The sequence below is a fragment of the Strigops habroptila genome, chromosome 13 (assembly GCF_004027225.2).
Source record: "Strigops habroptila isolate Jane chromosome 13, bStrHab1.2.pri, whole genome shotgun sequence".
Taxonomy (NCBI): Eukaryota; Metazoa; Chordata; class Aves; order Psittaciformes; family Psittacidae; genus Strigops; species Strigops habroptila.
The window spans coordinates 12939208-12959586 of NC_044289.2; the positions used below are offsets into that span (position 1 = coordinate 12939208).

Consider the following 20379-nt stretch of genomic DNA (forward strand, 5'->3'; position numbering starts at 1 on the left):
TCTTTCAGACATTTATCCAAATCCTGGTCAATCCTCGAGCCCTGTTGCCTGAGGATAACAAGGGTTACCTGCTTCTATGATGAGATCTGCCTGGACAACCAATGCTATGCAGGTGTAAAATACTGCTGGGGCAGGAATAAGGCTTATTCTGGATCATCGCAAGCTATGTATGCAAAGCAACAGCTTCAATTTGTGCCTTGTTTTGGTATCAAACCCACACAGTGAAGAGTAACTGTCATACACAGATGCTGTCTCTGTGAATTCTGTCCTCAAGCCTACACCACTGAGGTTGGAGATTGCCTTTCTAGGGTAGTCCAGAACCTGAGTGATGGTGGGAAACATCCCAGTGACAAAAAGCCAAGGACAAACTCCAGTCCTGCTTGAGCCTGGTCCAGCATGCCTTGGGAGCTTCCCAGAGAGAGACTCACCAGCCACAGCTGCTTGCCCTCTGGCACTCGAACAACCACAGTCAGATCATTATCCGTAACATCCAGGATAATCTGGTCCTCAGAAACTACCAGGCTCCGGCACCCGTAGCCATGTGGGCAGAAGTTTGCATTGGTCTGACCTGAAAAGACAACAGATTGGGCCAACGTTTCCCTTGCAGTCCCCATCACACCCTCCCAGTCTGGAAGAGATGAGTTAGTCTCGCTTCATCTTTATCCTCTGCCACGAAAACCTGCCCAGGGCTTCTGCCTACCAGCAGCTTCCCCAGGTCCCTGCTCTTCTCACCTTGCCAGATGCGCCCACCATTGATTAACACTTCCACGGGGAAGGTGGGATGGTTGGGCTGGTAGTAGTGCAGGATGAAGGCATAGCGTCCCAGGGTCTGGATCCGGGTGTTAAACACAACAGCAGCCTGGCCCAAAACCGGAGACCAAAGAGACAAAACCCCACATCAGACACCTGCACTCACAGCCAGGATATGGTTTTATTATTACACAGATTTGTGCTTTTATTGAACAACTGTCAGGCCTTGAGACTTTTGGTGAATCAACCCCCCATGTCTCCACACTCCCCCCTCTAATGGTGCCAACTGAAAAGCTTTTCCTGGGTTGAGAACCCAAACAGGGTTGGGTGGAGCTAAGACAGGAGAATCCATGGGAATTATAGGTTCAGGGACAAGCTTAAAGTCCAGATTAAACTCTGAAAATGCTAACTGCTAAAGCTACACAATAGAGAAGGAAAATCCTCCCTGCCCCAGGGTGTCCACGGTCACAGCACCAGCAAACCAGCCCAACCCACAGCCATGGCACTACCTGCGGTGGCTGCAGGAGGATGAGCTCTGCAGTGGGGTCCACTGCTGTGGGAGGCCGAGGTGCAGGTTCCAACGGGACCCCAGCTGGAGCCACATGAACAGCCTGAGCCAGGGGGACGTCAGGGGCAATGGGCAAAGCCTGACCCCCCTCCAAAACGATCGACTGAGAAAGCTTCAGGAACCTTGAGGGAACACAGGAGCTGCTGCAAAACAAGGAGAAAACAGGATGTAAAGGTCTCTGACAAGGAAAGAGAGAGGCTGAAATGGCTCCAAACTGGGGGAAGTGGGGGAAGCACTTGCTTTTGGAAACAGCCACATTCATGCTACAACCCCGAGGGACCTGAGACTCTTACCTGTTGGGTGAGAACGTGCCATGGACACTGATGCAATGCACCTTCGGCTCAATGAACTCCATGGTGAACTGTTCAGCAGGTATGAGGTACACCTTGTGCTGCCACATGTGAGAGAGATGCCCAGTTACATGACAGTCTCTTGCCACTGGGAGCCTACAGCAGTTTCTGTGCTAACCAGCAATCAGGCTGACCACACTATCATCATTAACTTCCAAACACACCAATGACCACACTCTCCACCTCGGACTGGTCATGACATGGACTAAGATCTAGTATCCAGTCCAAACAGGACTAGAAAACCCTTCTACAGGCTAGGTACCAACTCCTGCCTCTCCTCCTTGCAACCTGCCAACAGAGCTGCCCTTGCAGGGAGCTTACCAGGAAGAAGTCAGCCAAATCCGAGGTGAAGCGAATGGTGGCCTCTGAAGTAAGCTCAAAAGTTGCAATGCGGCTCTGGGAATCCACAGCGATCCCTCGACAAAGGAAACTGTAAGAGAAACGGACTGTGAAGCCAGCCTTGAGCAGGGTCATGACCCATTTCTTGTCTTCCCAGCTCTATGTCCTGAATACAGAGTCCCCGGAAACCTTTTCATGTCTTTTCTGGCAAGTCATAAGACTTAAGTTTCCCATGGACACCCCAGACATTTGTTTTCCATTGCAAAGGTTGCAGTCTGAAGTCAGACAGTTCTACAGCAAGGGACATGGTTTAACCTGCACCAACACCTCCAATAAACCTGCCTGTAGGCCATTCTCTAAACCCAAGCCCCTGCCAATGTACCCCCCCCGTAAATGGAAGCAACAGATTATCTCCTGGCAGAGGCATTAGAAGACTATGTTGGCACAGGTACAGGCTTCCCAGGGATGGCCAGTCACTAGAATGAGTTTGGCCATGCACAACTCGGATGTACAACACTGAGGCATTGCTTTGTTCATGTGATAAAGCAGAAAAAGGTCCTCAACTGGGGAAGAACTTGTCCTTGACGTGCCAGAAGAGAACCAAATCCTTTCTCCATCTCAGAGATGACCATACCTGTAGACACACGGGTAGAAGATGAATGTTCCCTGCTGCATGGCTAAGTGCGGTGAGCTCACAGCAATGCCCACTGTCTGCAAAGCATTGGTGTTGGCATACTCCACCACCAGCACGTATTTCCCAGGCTGAGGAACAGTCAGGGACAGCTGGACTTCCACCTGGAGGACAGAGAGATGACTGAGTGTCTCCTGTCCCACTCCCCACAGTGAATGAGGGCAGGATGCCCGTGCTACAAACCAACCTCCTCTGCAGCTGAGAGGACAATGGGACAACTCTTACCATGTCCTTGCAAGGCCCTTTGAATGCAAGACACTGCTTTGGGGTGCCTTGAACAGGGCGTGGAAGCACACAGCTGCAAAACTGATGGGGCAACAGCAGGGGTTACATGGGTGCAAAGCCCTTCTGGTAACCTGCCTGGGTGTATGTAAAGCACCAGATGGGGGAAGCAGAGGGATATGTGCTGCAGTGCCCATGTGAGGGATGGAACAAGTGCCACTCACGTCACTGCCACTGCACGTGGCCATCCGGGGATGGGAAGGGGTGAGCTGCTCGGTGGGACACAGCCTGGGTAACCGGTTGTCCAGCCTGCACACTGCATCCACCCCGGCCACTGCAGGGAAGCCGTCCACAGCCAGGTACTTATACAGGAGGCAGCTAAAAGAATTGCAAAGTACGGTTGTTAAATTATGATTTTAAAAGCCAAGAGCACCCATGCAGCCAGCAAGATTTGAGAGGTCCTGGGCAGAGCAACCAGATGCACTGAGATGCTCTGATCACTGCCAGGCTCTGCCCATTCAATTGAAACAGTCCAGCAAGACATAACTCATTGTAGCCGTTTTCCAGGACTGGCACTGGGAATCCAGTCTAGCAAAGAAAAGGGCTATGGTCTTACTGGGTGAGCTGGCTCTCCAGCGTCCATGGAAACACACACTACCTGTGCCATGGATGAAGAGACCTATGCGCTGGCTTTCTAGGCCAGTGCAGGTTCAGCAAGCTTTATCAACAACAGCAAAGCGCTCCACTCATCGGTTTTACTGCATCCAGACCCTCACAGAGTGTGGACTGTGTATATTTTGTAACCCCAGGCCAAGAGGAGCTGAGTAAGCCCCACACAGCACAAAGACATGGAGATCCTTACTTCTGAGTGGCTTGTTCAGGGGCTGGCTGGTAGGTACATGGCTCCGTGACCTTCAGCTGCAGTATTGGTGCCTCATAGTATGAGCTAGGTAGCAAAACGAGATAGTCCTAGGAGGAGAGATGGCAGAGTTGGATATGTTCAGGACACTTGACCCCAAGAAGCTGCTGAAGCCCCCTGTGGTGGATGGAGCACAGGGGCTGGTCCTTACCAGCAGCACACCCTCTGCTTCAACAACCAGAGACCAGGTGTTGGGGTTGAGTACGAAGGGCTCCCCAAAGCTGTTCTGGGGGACGGTGACAAAGGCTGGCTCCGTGCTGGGAGCAAAGACAATCTGCTTGGTCTGCTCTGTACCTGGAGCGGGAGGGATGAGAGGCTGTGAAGGAACTGGGATGGAAAACCTGGGGCTGCAAATCGGAGGCTATGCTCAGGGAAGCAGCTCTGCAGTGCACTGGGGAGTCCCGGGCTCCTGCTCTCTCAAGGCTGCTGTAGCAGATGCACCACAATCCCACACTGTCCTGTAACAGAGACATCCACTCTGAATCTGCTCAGAAGCTTAATGGGAGAGAAAAAAAAGAAATCACTGCAATCCTTAATGCTCATCCACAGCTCTCACAGTGTGCTCTGCCTCCCCAGTCTGCAAAGCATGGAGCACTGCATGCCAAGAGTGTTTTGCCAGCTAGAGAAGGAAGGAACTCATCTGTGAAGAATGTATTCTGAGACAGACAAAAAGAATTGCCCAGATATATTCTTCCTTAGGGATATTCTGATCCCAGCTCCACAGGCGAGGTACCTGCCTTCTGGCAAACCCTAAGCTGTGCTCCTGTCTTTCTTGCCAGCCACAGACTCTGCACCCGAGGCTTAGACATTAATTTTAACTGACAGGACAGAAGGGGTTTGAGGGCAGATCCTGCTCCTGTTGAACAGCTCCTTGGCTCAGCTGACACAGCCCCATAACCTCAGAATTCACGAACTTTGGATGCAGTAATGATACAGCACCTAGAAGCAGACTGTCTGCCTGTCTGGCAATCTCAGGAGCATTCTGAAGAGCACGGGTGAGGGATTCACTGAGTACGGCTGCACGGTGAGCAAACGAGATGAAGAAGGAAGTGGGCAATGTGGCACGCTGCCTATCCTGGTGTGGCACATGGACATCAAGGCATAATGCAGAGGGCCAGAAGCTAAAGCAAAGGCTTGTGCTACTGCTGGGATGGGTAACCCCTTCCCACGTGTGCTAGCTCTGCGGCATGCCTGGCATCAGCTGAGTCCGAGCCCGTGCTTTCTCAGACGGGAAGCAGAGGTGAGGATGCAAGGGATGAAGAGGTTTCCCTGAGCAGGCAATGGGGTAGAGATTTCTTGACAAGCTGAAGTCTCACATCCCTTTGAGATGATGCACAGCTCAAACTGAGATGGCTTCTGGAAGTGGGGTGGGAGAAACTGGTCTGCAAATCATATACTTGGAAAAGGTTTCCCTTTTCGCAAGCCACATCTTGCAACTTATCTTCTTTCCAGGCTGCTTGTCCATTATCAAGTGAAGCCCATTCCACTCGGGCAGAAGGTGGCTCAGCATTTCTGGAGCTGATCTGCCCTCCCAGATCCCGGTGCTGGTACATGTCTTGCAGTTTGCCTTTGGCACTACAAAAATCCAGTGTTGCTTCTGAGCAAGGAGGGAAGAACATTATAAGGCAAATGAGCTCTGCTGCTGGATAGGACTGATTAAACACTTCCTGAGCTCATGCTTCTCTTGTCTTTCTGCTGTGTAATATAACTGGCCATAAAAATAATGAGTTCTTTTTCCCCTCAAAAAGAAATAGAAAAATAATATCTCAGCATTTCAAGCCCTGCATATCACATCAAAGGCAAAACACCTTTATGTCAGTTCAAGACAAGAGAAAACTTCACACACTGGTGAGTTAGGCAGCTGGTGTCGACAGCCTTGTGCTGTGCACATATGGTCTGGAGGAAGATCTTCAGAAGGATGATGTGGCTGTAGCATCAGAAGCAGTAAAATCATCAGCCAGCCACCCACTAGGGCACTTGCATGGCCTCAGGTCTGTCCCATGCATTCTTCTCATATCGATTCCCAGAATTTTTGTTATCCATGTCTCTAGGATTCTTCAGCCATCTTTCGGTGCCTCTTCTTCTTCTCCAGCAGCTCATGGCTTGATGAGAAGACACTGCACCAGAGTGCAATGCCTGTACAACACATACGATTCCACACCACTTCCAAACCCCAGACTATGAGTGAAGCCAGCAGCCTGGTTTGGGGGAAGTGCAGGCAAGGGCAGGACTGCCACGTGAGGGCATCTATGAAATGAAACCATGTCCAGCTGACAAAGTTTGGATCCAGTTCCCAGCACTTGGCCCATCCTAGCTTTGTGGAAACTCAGCTCATTTCTGCCTGGGGCACTGGGGTGATCTTGTCCTGTGCTGGGAAGGTTGTATGGAATCATAAGATAGCCTTATCTCACACCAGCCTGGGTGATAACTCCTCAGTGTGCAGCCCCAGGGCTGGGGCCAACTTGCTGCTGCTTTATTAAATAAAGGGGGCTGCAAACTCAAAGCAGCCTTGCAGTTGGAAGGGCAGGACTAATGGGTAAAGCCACATGGAAGTGTCTTCTGGAAAGGATGATGCAGAAGGTTGCCTGGGATGGGGAGGAGGTGGCGATGGTGCAGGGGAGCAGAGCGGTCTGGGATCCTTACCTCTCCTTCGTGGCTGATAAGCTGTAATTTTGCCATACACAGTGGCCCCTCCTGAATTAATATACCTCAGGATGACATGGAACAGATAGAGCTCTGCCTCCTTCACGTCTACAGTGACTCTGATTTTATTCTGCAAAAAGCAAAAAAGCACATGGGGCACATGTCACTGGGGGGCCAGCTCCTGCCTGCGGGAGAGCCTCACCCGCCTGCCTACCTGCCTGCCTGCCTGCCTCTCTTCCCCCTCCCTCACATCCCATGGCACGGCTCTGGCCGGCCACGAGACGGGCACACTTGGGATGGGCACACCTGGGACGGGCAAACCTGGGGGCAGGAGAAGGGGCGGAGGAGCAGTGTCGCAGCAGTGGGATGCTCTGAGTTAGTCTAGAAGTGAAAAATGCACTTACAGTTGCCACAAACATTAAACTTTCCTTCCTCAACGACCGAGACCCTCCCTTCCACACTGGCGGGCCCCCGGCTGACGTAGCGGAAGACGAGGCGGAAGAGGTCGGGGGAGGTCACATTGAGAGTCACCACTACCTTGGGCTGGTGGGAGAGAGAAAGGGGAGAGAAGCAGAGCACACCTTCAATCACCTCCACCGCCCGCAGCTACCAGCGCAAGCGCAGCCGCTCGGCTCACTGCTCCCAAAGCAACATGCCACAGCGCAAGGAGAGGACAAGCACACCGGCCCTGCTGCACCCATGGCACAGGCACCTCGTGATGCTGGCTCTTCTGGGGCCAGCCACCAAGGGAGCAACCTGCCTGTGGGAAGGGGGTGGAAAAGCTCTGACCACATCTGGAAGATGCTGTGGCACGGCAGGGTGCTATCCCAGATCACACCAGAGGGAAGGTGTTTAAGTTCTTGGTGGTGTTATCGGCATGTTGCTCTTGGGCTTAGTGTGCCGTAACCAGCAGGTACCAAGTGCTGAAGTACCGGCCGTTGTGCTGATGGGGCTTTGCCCTGATGCTTAGAGGAGGCTGCAAATTGAGCTGGTTCCTTATCCTTGGGACCTTTCAATGCTAAGGACTAGTGGTGCTAATGGACTGTGTCACTGATGGGTGTACCAGCCCTATGCCTGCCAGGACACTGTTTGGCAAGATCCCAGTTAAGGAGATGCTTAAGTCCAAACTGTTTCAAAGAGATCTAAGCATCTGCTTAAATACCCTCCTGCCTACAAGGCAAAGCTGGGGTCTGCACAGGGAGACTCCTAAGGAGGGCTCTGTGTTCTTCAAACGCATCTTCCCACTGGAGAGCAAACTGGAAGGATCTTGCAGAGAGCAAACCACAGGTGAGACCTGCCAGCAGAAAGCCATGTGCTAGCCCTTCTTATCAAGGCCTATTTCTATCTCAAACCAACACTGGATGCAAAACAAAAACCATGAACTTGAGCATGAGCTCGATCCTTAAGCTGTAAGGCTGTGGTTTTCTCAAGGCAGCCTACAAGGAGTTTGCTCCTTAGCTCCTACCTACAAATTCAACAGGAAATGGCTAATGCATTTGGCCCCTCTGTTATCTTACTTAACCATGAAGAAGTGAAGAGAACTGAAAGTACATGCACCAGAATAAGGAGCATCTTACGTGGGACAAGACTGTCAAAAGAATCACTGCCCTGCACCCCATCCCCAAACACACAGAGGTGACACCTCCACAGGGGCCATGCAGAAGAACCCACCGAGGAGAAAAAAGGGTCAACAGATGAAATAGCTTCACTTTGAGGGCTTAGACAACTCCAGATTAGTGTCAACCACTGTTACAGCTCACAGCAAGAGCAGAGGCAGAATGGTAACAAGAGGTCCAAGCTGAACATGGCAGCTAAGGAGGAACTCATTTATTTTTGGAGAAGGGAGGAAAGGTTTACGCAGACAGCTGCAGGAAAGAGCAGAGTCAGATGAAAGAGCCACAAGGAAACCCAGAGACAGTGTTTATAGACATCCCTGTAAGTAATCACCAAGCTACCACCTTTGTCTAAATGGATTAGGATGTCAGGGGATTCCCAAATTAGGATGTTTCCCCTCATCAGTCTATGTCATCCCCAGCACTACAGGAAATATCTGTGTGAACAGGCTATATATACACTGTACTGTTTATGTTGGCCACCATGTGACTTTGGGGGTCTGAGAAGCACATGGGGTGAAAGACGTGTGCCAAAAGCATGTCAATCCTCCACCGGCCGCATCCCCCCGATGGGGAGCTGGGCTGGGACAGTGACACCAGGCGTACCTGGATGGAGGACATCTGTGCGTATCCTCGCCAGCTGAAGCCCTCAAACTCCAGGGGGTTGTAGCCGAAGCGCACGGCCCGGCCAGTCGGTGTGGTGCCTTCCTCCAGCTCGTACTTCAAGTGGTGAAGGTCAGGGAAATAATGGTCCCGTGCGGGTCTGGGGAAGAGAGGGAGCTCTGTTACCTGCTGAGCTACCTGGAGGGACAGGCAAGGGGACACCTCCGCAGCCGATGTGGCAGCAGCCCATCACGATGAGGTCCCCATCCCTGTGGTGGCAGAGGACATTGTCCCCAGGGGGATGAATGGGAGGCAGAGCACCCCGAGGTGCATCTCTTGCCAGCAGCTTACTGGGTGCAGGTGGGGCCGCGTGTGCTCTGCCGGCAGCGACAGGCTCCGCTCCGCTCCTCGCAGGATGGCCCCAGGGCCCCGCCGACGTCGCAGCGGCAGCCTGTGGGCAGGAAGCGCCTGTTGACATTCCCCACGCACTAACGAGCTCCTGGTCACTAATCAAAGGTGCGCCCGCGGCCGCTGTTTTTATTCCATTGTATCCGTTTTCATATTGGCCCCGGCCCCGCTTGGATCGGCTCCTCTTCCACCTCAGCGCCGAGCTATTTCCAGGCAGCTGAGGGAGGAACGAGGTCTGCAAACCCTCATGGCTTGTTCCCTCTTCCAAGCCCTGCCAAGACCACATGGGCTGGCTGAGAGTGGCCGGATCTCCTGCTTTACTTCTTCCCATGGGCATGATAGAGAGCAGCCAACCCTACATGCCCACCTGCTCCCACCAGGAGGGATGGGAACAGCTGGAAGGACATGGCCAGTGGTTAAAACACACCAGTTTCTAGCACCCAAGGGAAAACCTTTCCACTCCCCAGCCTGATAGACACCTGTGTCCAATGGTGGCAAAAGCATGAACTCAGGTGTCCAACTCCACAGCAAGACCCAGCCCCTGCTCTGGGCCATGGTAAGATCAAAAAGAAGAGGTGGGACATCTCCTGCCCCGTCTCTCCAAGGCCAACAGTCAGTACATGCAGAGATACTTGTGCCAGCGTCAGCTCTTGTGCCCCCCCATTCACCCCACGCATCAGGAAGGGGGCTCACCTTGGCAGCCAAAGTAGTTTGCATTCTCCATGTTGAAGTAGCCGTCTTTGCACATCGAGCAGAACTGGCCACAGATATTTGGCTTGCAGAAACACTGCCCATCACCCTAGGAGAGAAGCAGGCATGGAAGCTCATTCCTTCCCGTCACATCTAAGCTGTTTCTCAGTTATTTGGGTCCTAGCCTGAGACACTGGAGAAGCATTCTGAGTTTCATGCTCTACATGGCTTCCTGTGTGTGGGTGGCCACATAAATCACCCAACAGTGCAGGCAAACAAAAATCCAAGCATCCTGGGCCAGACCCAGAAATATTTAGGTGCCTAATTTATGACAGGTCTTAATCCTATGTTCTCATGCAAGCCCAGACTGTGGTGCAACCTTTGAGAGCTCAGTGTCAGGACAGGCTCCTCCAGCAGCTGCTGGGAGAGACGGAGCTGAAACACTCCCAACACAGCACATGCTCGGAAGCAGAGAGGAGCAAACCCACCTGCTGGCACTCTGCGATCCCACTGATGGTGCCCCTGGTCTCACACTTGCAGCCTGGAGAGAGGGAGGTGAACAAGAAAGCCGTAAGGTTGATCAGCCCCTGAGAAGAAGCCTGATGGAGGACAGTACCCACCACACAGGAGGATACTGGCTGGGTTAAGTGGAGCTGGAAACTGGTCAAGTAGAGGGTTGTGCTGTCAAGAGCTCATGTTTAATTTTGGACAATTACTGTTGAGGACACAAGTACCAAAAATATTGGCCATAGAAAATTAAGTCTGCAGGGAGGGCTGAGAATGGCACAACTCATTGCATGACCCTGTGTTTCATCCCAAACAAAAAGCTCCAGGCTCCAGCCTTTTCCCCACTCCAGGTGGAGGTTACTAAGACCACTCCAGCTTTGACATCACTTCAGGGTGAAGATGAAAGGAAGGACATCCCTTCCATCCAGCAATGATGGTCCCCACTGGCTTGGGTTTGGGTCTTGCACCATTACAACACAAAAGGGACTTTTTGGGGCTGTGCAAATGCCATTTCCTTACTCAGGCAGCCGTAGGGGTTCTCTGGAGTCAGGTTCCAGTATAAGGGCTTGCATCTGTCACAAGCTGGGCCTTCAACGTATGGCCGACACGCACAGGAGCCCTGGGGAAAGGGAGAAAAGAGCAGGTGAGTATTTGCAGCACGGTGCCTGAATGTGGTGTCTGATACTCTGGTGTGGGTAATGGCTGCTTTTACGCTGAGCTTAAGGAAGGACTTGGCCCAAAGTGAGAGTAAGGGGATCACACACAAATGACCTGCAGGGTTTGGTGGGTTCATTCAATACTCACCGGTGCCAGCGAGGGATCTGCAGTCACTAACCCTGCTGGGTTACAGGAGCCCACTGGAAAAGAGAGACACAAGGAGTGATTTATAGAGCTCACACCCTGTCCCTAAAGGGGCTTATTCTTTCCCTTGCAAAACTCTTGAGGGATGATAAGCCCATTTACCAGCACTACATTACTATGCCCTAAACCACTGGAGTCGCACCCCATGAGGGAGTGAGAATGATAGAATCATAGAATCAACTAGGTTGGAAAAGACCTTTAAGATCATCAAGTCCAACCATTTCCCCAGCACTGCCAAGGCCACCACTCAACCATACCACCCAGGGCCTCGTCTACACGGTTTTGAACACTTCCAGGGATGGCGATTCAACCACATCCCTGGCAGCCTGTTCCAATGCCTGACCACTATTTTGGTGAAGAAATTGTTCCTAATATCCAGTCTACACCTCCCCTGGTGCAGCCTGAGGCTGTTACCTTCACAGTGTGGAAATCCATAGGCGCCCGGCAGGCAGCTATCGCAGCGCAGCCCCGCCACCCTGGGCCGGCAGCTGCACTGCCCCGTGTCCTGGTCGCAGGTGCTGTGCAGGGAGCCCTCCCGGGAGCACTGGCAAGCTGCAGGAGAGGGGACAGCAAGTGCTGGAGCAGCAGGGCACAGGGGCTCCTGCATTCAAGGCTTCCCACCAGCAACCTCTTTTGTCTGCCTGACCTTCATCCCCATCGAAGCAGCCAGAAATATGGGTTATAAATAACATGCACACTCATTCATTGCTTTTGGTTGGAAACACCCCATTTTTAAAGAAAAACAAAAGACAATAGAAGCTGCAATGTTTGTCACACCTATTTTTACATACATTTATGTGTATTTCTGGAGGTGGGAAGAAGTTTTGGCTAAGGAAAAGGGGAATGTGTGATTTCATCCCCTAAAGGTCAGCAACCAGTGACACATCAGCCTATTTGCACTCAAACACCCATTTGGCCATCAGGATCTGCCCTGAGGATATTGTATGTGGGCAGCAGACATGGGCAAGGGCAGAGCAATGGCTCTGCTGCTTCCTGCATGACTTGTCTGCTGCAAATGCATGTCGAGATCCTGCTGCCTATCACATGAAAGGTCAGTGAGCTGCCAGGGAGCTGCCTGTGCCCTCCTTGCCCAGCCAGCACTCCTCAAATCCCTGCCAGAGGGGATGGTTTAGGCTGACACCCCCAGACTGGCTAACAGCAAAACACTGTTCATAAAACAACAGATTAAAAATAAATCAGGTTCTCTTTTTTCCCCGCTGTGACTCCTCTACAGGTCTGCCATTTAGACAGTGCTTTATGAGACAAAAAATACCAAACCCAGAAGTGACTACTAACTCCTGTGAGACCACTTCATCTCTGCCGCCAGCCTCTTCAAAGGCATATCGCCGGCATCAGCATTTGTGAGCAGCCCTCTGCCAGCTGGCTGCAGCTCAGGCGTCTACATTTAGTATGGTGCAAGAGGGTGATGATGATGCTCTTTTGTTGCTTCAGGGAAATTGTATCACAGATGATTTTTTAATGAGCGCTAAATTCTTGCCGGGAGACGTATGAGTCCATCTGGCTTCCAGTCGGACTGCCGGCAGGGCGGGAGATGGGGACACTGCTGGGAGGGCTATGCAGAGTGTCTGGGGCCACAGGCACCTGCCACAGGCATTGCTCAGCCCCGGCACTAGCAGCTCTGTGATGCAATGCCCATGGAAGTGGATAGAATCATAGGCTCATGGAATTGTTTAAGTTGGAAAAGACCTTTAAGATCATGAAGTCCAACCATTAACACAGCACTGCCAAGCCCACCACTAAACCATGTCCCTCAGTGCCACATCTACACGTCTTTTAAATATCTCTAGTTATTTTTATATATATATACATAAATATATATACATATAAATACTTCACCACTTCCCCTTATCCAGTGCTTGAGAACCTTTTTGGGGAAGAAAGTCTTCCTAATATCCAATCTAAACCTCCCCAGGAGGCTGCTTATGGAAAGGAAAGCCAGCAGCAGCTATTCCCTTCCCTCTCCCGAGATCTGATGGTGGTTACTCACGTGTGCAGCTGGGGTACCCGTAGAAGCCCAGGGCACACTGGTTGCAGGCATGTCCTGCATAGTTCATGTGGCATCGGCACTGGCCAGCAGGGCTGCAGTTGTTGTCCACTGCACCCCGGGAATCACAGGAGCAAGCTGTAAGAGCAGGAGTTTCAGTAGCCTGATGATTCGAGGCCAACCACTGCTGGTCTGAATCATCATTCAGCCCCACAGGAATCAGCCATTTCCAACAGAACTAAATTAATTCCTTAATCCCCTGGAAAGACAGGCAATATTTTCAACTGGAGTCATGGTCATACCAGGAAAACGCCACTGAGGGTTTTTTACAGCCCATTCAACATTCCTCAACAGTTTAGTAGGTTAATGCTAAGAAGACAAAGAAGGCATAAGCTGAGGCACCAGGTCACAACAGGGTTGTGATGAGGAAGCATGATAAAAACTGCTGTCTTCCAGGCTTGGGCATGATCCATGACCTCCAAAACGAGCCTGCCAAATTCACAGTGCAAACCACCTGGGTTTTGATTTTGAGAAACACCAAAACTTGCAAAAATAGGCATGTTTCTCAGCAAGTGACTGAAGGTTAATGCCCTTACCATAGCAGTGGGGGTAGGAGTGGTACCCAGGGCTGCACTGCTCGCACCGTGGCCCAGCAAACTCGGGTCTGCAGAAGCACTTCCCATCGGAGTCACAGCCTCCTGGCAGCGTCCCAACAGCGCTGCAGCCGCATACTGCAACAGAGAGAAACCATGTGTCTGGTGCTGGAGCATGGGGCAAAGCTCATGGCAATATGGTTTTCTTCCCGAGGTTCCTAGATGGGCACTTAGGTGGTGCTCTAAGCATTCGAACTGTTGGTCCTTGCCCATTGCTGGATCCTCTAAAACACCCACAAAACCACTTTCTAGTCCTTCAGAACCCTGCCAGAAGACTCTGGCTTTGTGCATGCCCACCCAGGCCCACGGCTGACAGGTACTCACGCTGGCACAGAGGGTAGTTGAAGTAGCCAGGAGCACACTGGTTACACAAGTGCCCTTCAAATCCCGTTCGACACAGACACTGCCCTGTCTCGCTGTCGCAGGTGCCATCGTACTGACCAGGGCCAGAGCACTGGCAGGCTGGAAAGCAACAGGGGCACTAATAAATAAGCAGCTTTTCCATCTTTCCCCTTCCTAGGAAAGCCAGAGCGCCTGCTCCTCTGGGGTGGAAATGGTGGCGAAACCACGGGGGACACAGCTGATGGCAAGCGTGCCTGGCCCATAGCTTATATCCATAGGGAATTTCTCAAGAGCCCCCCAGGCTGGGAGGATGCTGGAGGGTCAGGGCTGGATGGAAAATACCAGCAAAAGTCATGGGAATTTGTCACTTGGAAGTGGGGCTGGAGAATTCCTCCACTCCAGGGTGAGTGGAGGACAGGGAGAGGCACACTCCTCCCCAGCAGGGAGAGCGTGGGGCTGCTAACCCCGAGTCACTCACGCTGGCAGCCGGGTCCGTAGTGGCCCGGGGAGCACTGGTCGCAGTGTGCTCCCTGGAAGTTGGGTTTGCACACACACATCCCCACCCGAGGGTCTTTGCGACAGGCGTTGCCTTCGGTCCCACCGGCGTAGCAGTCACAGTCTGGAGTGGGGACACACACAAGAAACACCCCACACCATCAGTCCGTCTCCGCTGCTGGGCAGATGACCCATAAGGAGAGGGCTTCCCTCTTGAGAGGCAACAGCTCAAGCATTTGCCTCTTAATAACCTTCCTACCAGATGCGTTTTAACCAAAGCCTGCTCAGGTGATGAATACAGCAGGCTCGTGGGGTTGTAGGGTGTTGGGAGATCTCAACCACAGAGCTGATTCACTGCAGCATTGCCCAAGAGTTGTGCAGGAATAACCAGAGCCTTCAGCTAACCGGACTGGGGTTTGGGCTTTCTCTCTGGTCACTCCACGCTCAGCTGCACCTGAGATCTTCCCATTGCCAGGGCAAGTGGGTGCTGCAGGCAAGCAGTGCTGAGGCCAGCCCTGCCTTCACTGACAGCAGCAGAGCTGGGAGAGGGAAGGGCAAAAATCATCCAAGAACCAGAGGGAAGGGGAAGTGGGGAAATGAGAAAGGAAGTGAGGCACTGCAGCTCAGGAATGAAAAAACTGTCTGGAAGATAAGAGTTTAAAGTATCAGAGGAAGGAAAAGGTTATCTGGAGCACAGTGTGGAGCATGAGACGGGAGGATTCGGTGGGAAAAGAGACAAAAAAGCTCAAGGGAGATGAATTGAGAGGAGTGAGCACAAGAGAGGAGGGAGGTGGAGGGGAGCAGGGATGAGGGCATGGGTGAGCTTTCAAAACAACAGAGAAAGAGCACAGCAAGCAGCTCTGGGCAGAGGGGCCATCAGCATGGACCCATGACATGGAAAACACAGGGCAAGCATGTGTGGCAGAAGGACAGGTTTGGATGTGGACCCAAGGGCTCAGATTTGGGAGAACTCAGCTCAGGTTCCAGCTCAGCCACAGCCCCTCTGTGATCTTAGGGGGTGTTCCTTTACAGGAAGGCCAGAAGGGACATCCCCATCAGCTGCATCCTCTCTCAAAACCACTCTGTGTCAGGGCTGTCTCTTACAACATATGTGCCCTGTAAGCTGAAGACCTGGTCTTACATTGGATGGTGAGATATAACAGAAATAGTATGGTGATTGAGAAGAAATCAAGGAAAATGGCACTGCTTACTTATTATCTGTCCTGCAGGAAGCACTTGTTCTCCAGTGTCGTTGTGAGTGAAAGCTGGAATGGCTGCACAGAGAAAGAGACATTGCACAGGTCATCACACACACTCAAAGAAATCCTGTCGGGATATCAAGGGGTTGATGGTCCCACAGCTGAACAGGCTGAATGCAGATGGGGAACACGGAACAAAGTGCAGACATCCCACTTAACAAAGATCCATTACAGGCATTCTTAACCTGGGCTCTGGAAAGATGACTTTCACAGAAAGTGAAAGATGAGACTCCAGCCATATGGGAAGCTCCTGTTGACTCCAGAGAGCTGGGTTCAGCCCAGCTCAGCTCTGGTCCAGCTTCCACCCAAGCCAAAGATGGACTTGTCCCCACCTGCAAGTACCTTTCCTGGGACAGGAGTGCCACATGGCATGGGGAAAAGGCACCTGCAGAGCAGCCCCAGCTGGAGCTGTTGGTGCTTCCTGCACCCACTGGGTCACCCCACGTCCCCACAGCCCCCACTTACGGTAGCAGTGGGGGAAGTCGAGGTACCCCTCGGCGCAGGCGTCGCAGTGCTCCCCGGTGTAATTGGGTTTGCAGTAACAGCGGCCGGTGAGGTCCTCACAGGTACCATCGGTGAAGTCAGACTCACAGTTACACCCTGCAGGGAGGGACAAGCCAGCAGCGGTTGTCACTGACTGTGCTCACAGCCATATGAGCACCACAGATGCATCGCTATGATACAGAGCCTCTGGAAGAGACCCCACCATCTGCTGCAAATACTCTCCAAAAATAAAGAGAGATTGGGTCTGGTTTAGAGGAACTGCTGCCACTGTGCTTGTCCCACTGCGAGGTCTCAAGTAAAGCAGCACACCCCGACTGGATTCTCCAGGAGACTCCAAATGCCCAAGAGAGGTGGTGGTGGCAACAGTCACAAGGATGCAGTGCAGAACAGCTGACGTGTCACAGCCCCCAGACTGAGCTGGGCTCCCCAGCAACGATATAACCCACTCCTGCCTAGAAATCCCTGTCTTGGGGCATGGAGAATGACGATCTGTAATTGCCAGCTGAAAGATGACAGAGATGACAGCTAGGACTCGATTTCCCTCTGGGAACAGCAAAGAAGACAACACATTTTTAGCTTGTTCCAGCCTTGGAACATGCCACAACTTCTGATTTCACAGAGGCTGCAGACACACATACCGTCTGCATGCACACATATCTTTCCAAAGGCAATACCAGCTGCAGCAGGAACCACCCACGTGGCCACATCATGGTGCCAGATTCACTATACCAGAAAATCTCTCAGGCCAACACTATAGTCCACCCTCCCCAGCATCACCAAGTCCAGGAGAGCATCTACAACCTGCAGAGGAGGTCACACTCACGATAGCAAATGTATGGAGAGTCAATGGGGTGGTCAGGGGACCGATAGTATCCTGGGATGCACCTCTCGCAGTTAATGCCGGTGGTGTGATGCTGAAAGACAGTGGGTTAGAGGGGCATCAGTTCCTCTACCTGCAGGATTTATGTTCATCTGCCAGATTTACCAACAGCTTCAGGTGTGGCAGCACACAGAAGACCTAAATCTGCTCACAATTCCACATACATCAATTTGAAAACTGCATCCTCCTATAAACACAGTACGAGTCAGGTTCATACTGACCTCGAGCCCATTTCACTTGCTTCAGATGGTAAAATGCCCTGCTCACTTTGTGCAAAGAGGATGGGAGCAATCTGTTTCCTCCCAGCAAGAAAGCACAGCTAGAAGTTTCATACCAGTACATGACTTAACCAGTCACCTTGGGAGCAGAAGAGCCACTTTCCCCACTTCCACTGGGAACTTCAGAGACTGAGGAGACCGGTGTTTTGGTGGTCAGAGACAGATCCAGAGAGCACTGAGCACTGCAAACCAGGCAGGAACTTCCCAATGTGCTCACCACCAACCTGTTCCTCCCAATGTCTGCATTCGGAAAGGTAATGCAGGGGACAGCTAGGAACCCAAGTGCTAGTTTCATTACTGGTGCACACTCATTTAATCTATGTCTAAGACTAAATTTCTAGGAAGAGAACTAACTAAGGTAAGAGGAGGTATTTGAGGAGGTTGGTGGAGCTGCCAGCAACAGCAGAAACAAACACAAAGATCTGCGACAGCCTTTTCCAGGGGAGCTCTTCAGGCCTACCTGACAGTCAATGCAAACACCTCCCCCTTCAAACTTGTCTTCACGACTTTTGCTGGCTTTGTGGCGATCCACCTCTGGGTCATAGTAGCAGTCGTAGGCATGGCCATTGCAATTGCAAGCTGAAAGTACAGACAGACGTTAGCAAAGCCACCAGTCCATGGAGAGCCTTCAGTCACCAGCTGGATCTTGAGATATGAACTCTTTCTTGTGGGTTTGACTTTGGATGGGTTACTTTCAATGAGGAAAGGTGCTTGGGGGGGTTACATGATCACCCAAGCTCCCAGAAGTGTTCCAGTTCAAATCCATGGAAGCAGCAACTCTCTCACAAAGCCCAGTCTGCAAGTGGAAGAATGCAGCAGGCACAAAATCAGAAGTAAAAATTGTACAGGCATGTATAGATGAGAAAGAAATTACCCAACTTTGAGGCCTCGAGTAGTCTGGTTTAGAGGGAAACATTCTTGCCTCTTTTATCCCATCCAGGATAGAGGTGAGCTGTAAAACTCAGCACCCAGTGAGGGTGCTCTTTACAAACCCACAAGATTAAGATCCAACTGTCCTTTGCTGCCCCGAGTTTGTAAGAGACTGTGTGATGTAGCTATGCTCCATGCTCTGCATTCCCAGTGCAGCATAAATTCCACTGTCGGCATTTACCAAAGGTTTCTCAGGACAAATAAAGACATCCTGTGTGTAAACACATCCAAATGTAATTCATCTTGGAGACAGAATTGAGCAATGAGACTTGCCTGCACGAACTCTTGGACACGGGGGAGGAACAGGAACAGAAGCAGAATCAAAGTCCCATTAGACCTAATGGGCCTCCTTCCGTGAGCCTCGACTGAGCACAGTTAACCACTGTGCAAAGTGGTCTCTCTTGCAGTGCCAGTGACCTCCACTTCCCCCAGTGCCCCACACCACAAACCCCACCGCTGCAATGAACGGCTTCTCTGCACTGCACCAAGGGGCTAGTGAAGCACAGGGCAAGCTGTGCCTTGCAAAGCAGCTGGAAAAGGAAGGAAAACCCCACTCCAACTCACGCTGGCACTCGTTCGCGCTGTCGGCAGTGGCAGGCTTCCACGGGAACTGGTTGAAGCCGGGGCAGCAGCGATCGCAGGACCCGCCGCAGGTGTTGTGCTGGCAGTCACACTGCAGCCTGCAAGGGAGAGGAATGAGGTACAGCTGAGCCTGTGGCCATGACAGGGATCAAATGAGGGATGTTTGTTAATCCAAATATTCTAAAAAGAGGCTTCTAAGGCTTTTTTTAACGTTTGAATTGCTGCTTTGTATCTTCTCTGAGCCAAACTTTGCTCCTCCAGCGCCATTCTCTCCCTTCCTTCTCCACCATCACTCTTCTTTTCTTCACATGGAGACAAGGATTAGATTAAAATCAGTGTGCCACTGCCTAGCCAGACAATAAAATGTGAAATGGTTGGAGGTGGCAGCCTGAGCTGAAGCAAATTACTTGAGGGGGAATGGCATGGTGCACAAAGATGTCCCCACCACTGTGCAGGGGCAGTGTGAGAGAAATAAATGATAGCCCAGAGCCAGAGAGGGATGGGGCCACACGGGTCCCATCTGCTCCTCCAGGAATACCTATGCTTGAGAGAGGAAGGCCATGAAACTTGAATGAAGTCCTTGAGCAGCTGCTGGCCCCACGCTCCCTGTACAATGCACCTCCTGCTCTTCCCAGCCGGCACAGGCTGGGCTGTGCTGGGTAAACAGGCAGCTCCGGAGGCACCAGGCAAGAAATCTCAGCAGTGGACTGACGGATCCTGTCCCTGCTCGACCGCAACGGTGATTCATTAACATCAGTGACATCACCTCCAAAACTTCCACTTAAGAGAAGGCGATTCCCATCCAACACAAACGCTTTCTGTTGTATTAGACTTATGGATAATACAGCATGTTCCAGCTTTTATCTGTTATTACTCATTTCCCCTCAGGGCTGGGCTGCCACTCCCATCTCTCCCTCCTCCAATGCTTTTCCATTCAAAAGCTGTGTTTAAAAATAAATGTAATTTCTTAAAACATTAGGAACAAATGGAGCAGTCATTCTGGGTGAGATGCAGGAGGGCAGACATGCTCCACCGAGGCTGCAGGGAGCTGAGTGCTTTCCACCTACATGCATTTGTAAGATGTGGGACCTGCAAGTGTACGTACAGTGAATAGCCAGAGCACGGGAGAAGTGAACTCATTAAAATGAAATATGGGATGATCTGAATTTTGGGACAACACTCAGCATGTTTGCTTCAGCCATATACATATGTGTGGAGAAAGATGGTCACTGAGTCAGGCAATGTATAAACCTGCTGAGCAGTGTTAATCTCCCTGGCTGGAGGACG

At 51.7% G+C, this 20379-nt stretch overlaps 1 protein-coding gene across 1 annotated transcript in view; it reads right to left on the minus strand.

The window, feature by feature from the left end:
• The window catches only part of LAMA5 (laminin subunit alpha 5), an 86520-nt gene that overhangs the window by 21327 nt on the left and 44814 nt on the right, over window positions 1-20379 (minus strand). Inside the window, exons 7-32 of the mRNA XM_030502679.1 lie at window positions 19075-19190; window positions 18041-18159; window positions 17246-17336; window positions 16384-16518; window positions 15871-15933; window positions 14643-14783; window positions 14147-14284; window positions 13766-13900; window positions 13173-13307; window positions 11579-11716; window positions 11108-11160; window positions 10823-10922; window positions 10285-10337; window positions 9800-9905; window positions 9050-9149; window positions 8702-8858; window positions 6887-7025; window positions 3991-4133; window positions 3783-3889; window positions 3145-3298; window positions 2642-2802; window positions 1990-2098; window positions 1612-1709; window positions 1260-1461; window positions 733-859; window positions 429-568 (exon numbers count right to left, since the gene is read on the minus strand). Of these exons, the coding sequence (XP_030358539.1) occupies window positions 429-568; window positions 733-859; window positions 1260-1461; window positions 1612-1709; window positions 1990-2098; window positions 2642-2802; window positions 3145-3298; window positions 3783-3889; window positions 3991-4133; window positions 6887-7025; window positions 8702-8858; window positions 9050-9149; window positions 9800-9905; window positions 10285-10337; window positions 10823-10922; window positions 11108-11160; window positions 11579-11716; window positions 13173-13307; window positions 13766-13900; window positions 14147-14284; window positions 14643-14783; window positions 15871-15933; window positions 16384-16518; window positions 17246-17336; window positions 18041-18159; window positions 19075-19190 (3160 nt within the window). The remainder of the gene's footprint in view (window positions 1-428; window positions 569-732; window positions 860-1259; window positions 1462-1611; window positions 1710-1989; window positions 2099-2641; window positions 2803-3144; window positions 3299-3782; window positions 3890-3990; window positions 4134-6886; window positions 7026-8701; window positions 8859-9049; window positions 9150-9799; window positions 9906-10284; window positions 10338-10822; window positions 10923-11107; window positions 11161-11578; window positions 11717-13172; window positions 13308-13765; window positions 13901-14146; window positions 14285-14642; window positions 14784-15870; window positions 15934-16383; window positions 16519-17245; window positions 17337-18040; window positions 18160-19074; window positions 19191-20379) is intronic.